This window comes from Podarcis vaucheri (assembly GCF_965113315.1).
Source record: "Podarcis vaucheri genome assembly, chromosome: 14".
Classification (NCBI taxonomy): domain Eukaryota; kingdom Metazoa; phylum Chordata; class Lepidosauria; order Squamata; family Lacertidae; genus Podarcis; species Podarcis vaucheri.
In genome coordinates, this window is record NC_138752.1 from 18,103,256 (window position 1) to 18,111,356 (window position 8,101).

An 8,101-nucleotide genomic window follows, 5' to 3' on the forward strand; every position below is an offset into this window, starting at 1 on the left:
CTGGAAAAGCAATTAAAAAACCCCAAAACACTATTAGAACTATTGAAGGGGATCCTGATTTAGCAAATTACCAGGAAATGATTTAAAGGACACTCGTGGTGATTTCGTAATATGATGACTGAAACTTGAGCCCGACGCATGTAACTTTCCAAAAACATTCATTTGATATTCTTTCCAGTGCTGCAGTGCAAAAGAAGCAGCATCTCTCCCCACCCAGACTACCATTTGTAAGCAAATTTTAACAAATAATAGTTTGTCCAACAAAGCAGCCAAGTGATCATACAGATAGCAAATATGATGCTTAGGAAAGAGCTGTTTCCGTCTGCCTTTGGGCACGCAGAGAGAAGAGGTTGGCTACCATATATAGCTGAAAAAGAACTCCAGGATACTCACGTTTGAACAATGCAGATTGTCTCTAGACATGATCACTGGTCTAAAACAACAATACGAAACAAATTATATATCTATGTATGACTTGTTGCTCTACTCACTTATTCTGTATGTTTATTGTTTTTGTAGAAAATTAAGAAAATTAAAAATGTCTCCAGGCCTGATGCACCCATCAAGATCCATTAATGCAATTTTAGGTCCTATCTGCACTATAAATTTAAAGTGTCATACCACTTTAAGCAGTCATGGCTTCTCCATAAGAATCATGGGAATTGTAGTTTGTTAAAGGTGCTGAGAGTTGTTGGGAGACCCTCGTTCCCCTCACAGAGCTACCATTCTCAGAGTGGTTTAACCACCAATGCCTCTTTTCAAGGAACTCTGGGATTTCAGCCATGAAGGGAATCAGAGTCTCCTAACAACTCCCAACACCCTTAGCAAACTACACTTCCCAAGGTTCTTTGGGGGAAGCCATGATTTTAAAGTGGCATGATACTGCTTTAAATATGTAGTGCAGATGGAACTTTAGAAGCAACAAACCATAGCTTTCTTTAGCATGGATTGCCTGAAGGGCATCACATGAATGAATGTCCTTCTCTAGTCTACTGATTTGTGAAATTCCCAATTTCGAGCTACTCTATAAATACTCTTTCATTTCCAGAGGAAGAAGGGGGGAAAACCTCACAGGTTGTAGGGGAAACACTATTTAAAGTCTCTGGGCCTCAGAGACAAAATGAGTTAGAGAATTGTCATGAATTAAATGAGGCATATAAGAGCTGATGCAGCTCTGCAAATTACACAGCTAATAGAAGAAGCCGAACAGAAGAATTGAAAATGCCCAAAAGGAGCTACAGATAAAGGAACCCCACAGCTGCCGTCAGCTTTGCTGATGTAATAATATAATAGACTGATTTCTTTCCTGAAAGAACTTTAGCAGGAGAAAAAATACAATTAAGTTTGCTGGGGAATGTTGCAGATCAAACATATTGCTCTTTCTAGGCAGTAGAAGTCACTACCCTGTCTATATCAATCAACAGGATTTCGCTTCATAATCAGAGAAGCCTGATATTTTTTTTTACATTTTATTTAAATCAAAGTGGGATGATTACAGACACTGCAATATGATTAAACCATCCAGCCTGCAGTTTAATGGACCTGGAATTGAAATTAGAAGCAGATTCATTGGTATCATTTTGACTAGGTGGCAGATAATTAAGTGGCTCTTATACTGACTCATGAGAACATTCATTTCACATTAAAGTCTGCATGGGGTGAGAGTTGCCAATGTTAGGATGGAATTTGTATAAACCTGTGATGGATATGAAAATTTGGCTTCTAAAGTTCCATTGAGATAAATGGTTTGCACATGGTGTTCTTCCTCAAAAACTCAGCAGGTGTTCCTCTCAATGAGAAGATATCATCATCATCATCATCATCATCATCATCATCTTATCTGTATGCCACCTTTCCATAGCTGAAACTATGCTCAAGGCGGCTTATAACATGACAAGATTTACATAATTACAAACATAACAAAACAATAAACAATAAATAAAACACATCAAAAAGTACACAACCAAATGGAAACAATTTCCACGTAAATCATAAGATCTAAAACTAAAGATACAACAATAATATCAATAACAGCGACAGCTCTCTCAACGTAAACAATACTCCAGCCCAAGAATCTGTTCAGCAGCCTCAGCTTTTGTAGCTGGAGTCAGTCCGCACTCCACTCTCCCAGGCAATATGGGAAAGGGCCAGCAAGGCAGGGTGCAGGTCTGCCAGGGCTCACAGCCAAGATGGTCTCATTTAAAACAACACAGATAAACATTTAAAACCATATAAAAGCAGCTGCAGTTCTTGTGAAGCCTGTCAGGCCCCGCCCCAAGCCAGGTGGAAAGAGGCAAGGGCAGGGTCCTTCAGGCCCTCAGCAGGCAGTCCTCCTGATATGCGATGATGTAGCAGTTTGTCAGAAAGACAGCTTACCTGTCACTTTCGATCATCTCTCACAATGCATGGCTACTAGTGTTAGATTGTGGCCTCCTAAACAGTCATGGCTTCTGCCACAGAATCCTAGGACCTGTACTTTGTTATTGGTAGGACATTCCCAGTCCTACCTGGAGAGGCCAGGAATTGAACCCAGAACCTTCTGCATGCAAAGCACACACTCTACCACTAATTCTCTCAATCATCAAGATGTTTGACAGTCATCCCTTAATTACTCTCATAATTGAATGAGATTTATCATACTTTTAAGTGCACTTACATGATACTACCATTCTTCCAGGTCTCAGCCTGAATGAATCTTTGTGAAGTCTTGATGTTACAAAGCTGAGAAGCAAAGGCACTAAGCATTAGAGTAAGTAAGCACCAGAACTTGCTCAGATGCCCCCCTCCAACATGCGAGAGTTTGTTTGAATGACTGTATATGTGTAAGATTGGATTTGCTCAGTGCTTTTATTTCTGAAGGTATTCAAGGGAACACAATCCTGGCACCATTTTTCTAGGAAAAAAGCACTGGTTAAAAATGTAACACTTACAGTAAAGACTTCATGGTAAGTACCGACACCTTTTTTCTAGAAGAAAAGCACTGAGTTTACTGTATTAAATTAGAAAGGAAAATGGAAGTGTAGATGGGTTCCCACGAGGCAAGACACAGCAATAAGAACAAGAACCTTTTTTGAACTAACGGAACTGCACAACAGGGTCAAAGCAATTGCTTGTATACATTTCTGAAGGCTTGGGCCACTCCCACTCCTAACGTGATTGGCTGTCTAAACTTCCAAACTGCGAATCTTAACTCAGACAGAGTTCAAGGGCCAATGGTAGAGGCCCAAATCCTGAAATGTTCTGTGATTGGATATCATGTATCGAATCAGAACACAGGGGCTCAGAATCCTTGGTCCAGACTCAAGCTCAGGCAAACACAGACCACTGAATATGTAACAAAAATGGCACTTTCTCTGTAGTCACCAGTTTGGGGTCAGGAAATCTCCACAGACTGGCAGGCCTGTGCGGATCTTCTTTGAAGGTGTTTTGTTAGAATAAAGTTACAAACTCAAGCCAAATGGCAGCTGGTTCCTGGCAGGGGCCCCTGGCTGGCTTAGCCCTCTGAAGCCTAAGACAAGTGCCCTTACCCCTGCCTATGCCTGCAGACTGAGGAAGGAAATGCACATTGGTAGCTGGGGACAAAAGTTATGGTTGATGGATTACAGAAGCAGCAGGAGGAATGGCGCATGACAGATTGCGATTGTTGCTTGGGGATTACAGCAAAGAGAGTCTTTTTTTCTCCTAGACTTCATTTCTGCATAGTTGTGTGAGTTGGGTTGCCATAGTTAAAAAAGTGAAAATCCAGACATTTTGCTGATTTCCACCCAGACACTGCTTGCAGCTGCAGTATTCCGGATACATCCAGGAAATTCCAGATGTTTGGCAACCTTATGTGTGTGGGTACTTTAAAGCAGTGGTGCAGGAACAGGGAGGGAGCTTCACTCGGTCACTCTTCTGCTCATAGCAGGAGTGATAACATCATCCACTAGTGCAGTATTTGCCAATGCTGTAAGCTTAAGGGTGTACATTGCTGCATGGTGCCCATTGGGTAGGCTGCAAGCCAGGGAGGCCAACAGTAGGTGGCGCTAGAGCCAATGGCAGGTGCAATCACAACTGATGCTAGTTTTCTCCCCACCCTCCTCCCTGTTGAGCTCTATAAAGGCAACACTGAGGCCACATTCCCACTATCCATTTGAAGCACAATGATAGCACTTTATAAGTTATGGCTTCCTCCAAAGAGCTTCAATTCCCAGAGTTCTGTGGGAAGAAGGATTGATTGTTAAGCACTCTGGTATCATAGTGCTTTAGTGGATGGTGGGAATGTGGCCCTAGCTAGAACATATTGATAGGATCCTAGAATTTGCAAAATAAATGAGGGTGTGTAAAGAGAAGTTATTACTGTATTTTTTGCTCTATAAGACGCACCAGACCACAAGATGCACCTAGTTTTGGGAGGAGGAAAACAAGGAAAATAATATTCTGAATCTCAGAAGCCAGAACAGCAAGGGGGATCGCTGTGCAGTGAAAGCAGCAATCCCTCTTGCTGTTCTGGCTTCTGGGTTAGCTGTGCAGCCTGTATTCGCTCCATAAGATGTGCATGCATTTCCCCTTACTTTTTGGGAGGGAAAAAGTGAGTCTTATTGAGCAAAAAATACGATATATTAATATGAAAAACATGGAATAAGCCTCTTGGTGTCTTTTAGACTTTGATTGATGGTTAAAGTTATGATTTAACTGGAACACTTTCGTTTGACCTTTGTCTGTTTTTAAATTCTTTGTACTGTTTGTCCCTCATATTTTACTGACGGACATATCCTTGAGGCTGACATGGTTTTAATACCGTGTTTCTGCACCTCACAGAAGTATCCAGTGCCAGCCCTATTTATGTAATGTGAACGAGAGATTAATAATTTTCAGGGTAGAAGCTGGACAGATTTAAAATAGAGAAATAAATGATCATTTTTAAGGCCACGGGAGAGTGAAATTAACATTTTTGTCCCTTTTGCCATAGGGGCCATACCCATCGCCTTTCAGCCTGATCCGGGGCGTATGACAAAGAAACATTCCTTACACAGCAGTGGCCCATCTTGTATATCAGGTCAGTTTCCTCGTGTAGCCCCTGTTAAACCACTTTGATAACTCTGTGAGGGGACTAGGGGATCTTTTGGGAGGGAAGCCATGACTGCTTGAAGTGGTATGATTTAAAGGCTTAGTTCAGATGGGGCCTTGGTTTCTGTTTGACCTTTATGTTGGGTCAAGGAAAAAATAGGTATAAAAAGAGAATTCCTGGATACCAAGATCCAAGTACGCTGCAAGTACTCTTTGGTGAGCGAAATCTCTCCCAGCAGAGATTTAAAAGTCACAAAATATGCAGCAAAGTAAAGCATGAAAATATGGGCTGTTCAACCTTTAAAATATGCCCTTTAAAGCGAGATCCAAAATGTCCCCTTAAAAGTTTATTTTCAGAGTTTCCCTCTTCCCGCAGCATAGGAAAAAGTCACATGCTTGGTGACTTCAAAAAATCATTTACTTACAGACTCTTCAAAGGTCAGATTAATGAGTTGGGGAGGGGATGCACAGGCAGTAAAACTTGGCTTAGTTGCAAAAGTGGTGAAAGTTCCTAAATAATTGGTATAGGGACTCAAGAGTGGCTGGTTAGAGCCATGTGGCTGAACTGGACCAGCTCAACCTCAGGTAGAGTGGCTGTGGGGGACAGGTGGGAGACAATAGGCTTTATTGCCTGTTTCTTCCCAAGGTGAGGGAAGTGGACGTTATCTAAGCTTGGCAGGACAGCTTACTCTATGGTATTAACCCCTTTGTGCATTAATTAGACTTGAGCATGTTGGTTATATGAGGCTGGTTATCCCACACTTTGGTGTCCTGACGCAAAGATGGAGCCTCTGAAGTCAGTCCCAAGTCTAGGCACGTATGTTTAGGTGCATAAGAACCTTAACTTGCTTCTTTAAAAAACAACAACCAGCCAAGGACATGGGCTGTAGATTTCGTGACACTTTGCTCAGTCAGTCCCCTCTCCTTGTCGTCTTTCACAGGTGTACAATGAGGGTAGCAGTGGGAATCAACCCTGATGTGGAGAGACATAAACCATGGAAGGACCAACACCCGAACCCGTCTTTGTCGATGTGGACAAAGGACTAACGCTAGCATGCTTCGTCTTCCTTTGCCTCTTCCTGATCGTCATGATTATCCGCTGCGCAAAAGTCATCATGGACCCTTACAGCGCCATCCCGACGTCTACGTGGGAGGAACAGCACCTGGATGACTGACAGGGGAGAGAGGGGAGGAGGCGGGCAACAATCATGAAGCCACATGGACCAACCAAACGCTTGCGCGAGAGAGCACAACACGGACAGCCGCCTTGCCTGGAGGAGGGCACAAAATATTATACAGCTTTTCCGATTGGCACAGGGCAGTGTAGGTCCCCCCGAGAGCACACTGGTGATAGCTTCCTGCCTATCAGCCTCGATACATCGCCGTGTCCTTTCTCCTTCTGAAGGAGTGACCTCCAGGTTTTAATGAGGAAATGATTATGATTGTATATCAAGTAGCACAAAAGCTCTCTAGGCACTAGAAAATACCTTCCAAGCTTTTTTCTAGTATAATCTCTATTAAGCACCTTCTCTCTGTTTTCAATCGTTATTTGTAATTGAAATGGGCAAATACATGCTATAAATACAGGCAGATGCTATGCAGAGATACCGGGGCGGTATGAGGGTCAAAGACGAGGGGGGCTGGCATTTTAAAAGGAGGGCACTCTTTACAAGATTGGCAATAATAATAAAGAAACCTTAAGGGTTGTTGTTTTTCTCACTGTTGTAATTGGAGTGGGTTACAAGGTTGATTAAAAACCAGTGTCGTAACAGATGTGCAGAATACGGACATCTGCTCCTTGACTTTCAAAGCACAGGGCTTCTCCCCAAGAACCTGGGAACTGTAGTTTGTTAAGGGCACTGGGAATAGTAGCTGTGTGGGGAGTAAACTGCAGTTCCCAAGGTTTATTTTTTTCCAGGGAAGCCATCTGTTTAAATGCCTGGTTTGGATCTCTGATAGCATTTAGGTGAGCTCTCCTTGGAGGCTATGCTATGAAGCCTCTTTGGGTGACCTCTAGTGGGTGACCTCTGAGGAAGGTTTCCTGCTTGGCAGGTGGTTGGACTCGATGGCCCTTGTGGTCTCTTCCAACTCTATGATTCTATGAAGAGTCTGCTTCTTGGCTACTTCTTCCAATAGTGAATTCAGTGGATCCATGCAAATGAATCTGGAGTCGATGCAGAACTTTTATGAAACCAGAGGGAAGTATCAGCATATTCAAATGAACCCTGAGGTATAGGGAAGCATCTCTATACAGTGGTACCTTGGGTTACATACGCTTCAGGTTACAGACTCCGCTAACCCAGAAATAGTGCTTCATGTTAAGAACTTTGCTTCAGGATGAGAACAGAAATCGTGCTCTGGCGGTGCGGTGGCAGCAGGAGGCCCCATTAGCTAAAGTGGTGCTTCAGGTTAAGAACAGTTTCAGGTTAAGTATGGACCTCTGGAATGAATTAAGTACTTAACCCGAGGTACCACTGTATATCCACACAAACCAAAAGGGGGGCAATCCCATGGCAGGGCCAGCACCAATGGTCAGAGGACTGTACGCCATGCTAGTCCTACTCAGAGTAGACCCATTTAAATTAATGAACCTAAGATAGCCATGTTCATTAATCTAAGTGGGTCACCTCTGAGTGGCTACAACCCAAAGACACACTGCATTTTCCCTCCACTTCCCCTGGGTCCTAGCAATAAATAAGTCCGTCCTTCATATATATCCTGCTTTTCATAGAGATGGGCATTGGTTACTGATAAAATATAGGCCACCAAACATGTGCTGTTCTTAAAATGAATGACTCCCCTCTTGTTCCCAGTTTCACGGGAGGTATTTTTAGCCGAGTCTAGACAGTCATCTGTCAGGGATGCTGCAGCTGCCAGAATCATACCTTGAACAAGGAGTTGAACTAGACTGGGGTGGTGAGCAGGCTTCAGGCCTCCAGGATCTGTATTATTATTATTATTATTATTATTATTATTATTATTATTATTATTATTATTATTTCATCATCATCATCATCATCTTCTCAAGATCTACCAACTGGAGCCAGATGCA

The 8,101-nt window shown here is 42.8% G+C and overlaps 1 protein-coding gene across 1 annotated transcript in view; it reads left to right on the forward strand.

Annotated features, from left to right (window-relative positions):
* Window positions 1-6,906, forward strand: part of CTXND1 (cortexin domain containing 1) — a 43,454-nt gene extending 36,548 nt beyond the window's left edge. The window contains exons 2-4 of the mRNA XM_082198930.1: window positions 2,678-2,749; window positions 4,952-5,038; window positions 5,991-6,906. Coding sequence (XP_082055056.1) covers window positions 6,045-6,224 — 180 coding nt within the window. The 5' untranslated portion in view covers window positions 2,678-2,749; window positions 4,952-5,038; window positions 5,991-6,044 and the 3' untranslated portion in view covers window positions 6,225-6,906. The remainder of the gene's footprint in view (window positions 1-2,677; window positions 2,750-4,951; window positions 5,039-5,990) is intronic.
* The last annotated feature ends 1,195 nt before the right edge of the window (window positions 6,907-8,101 follow it).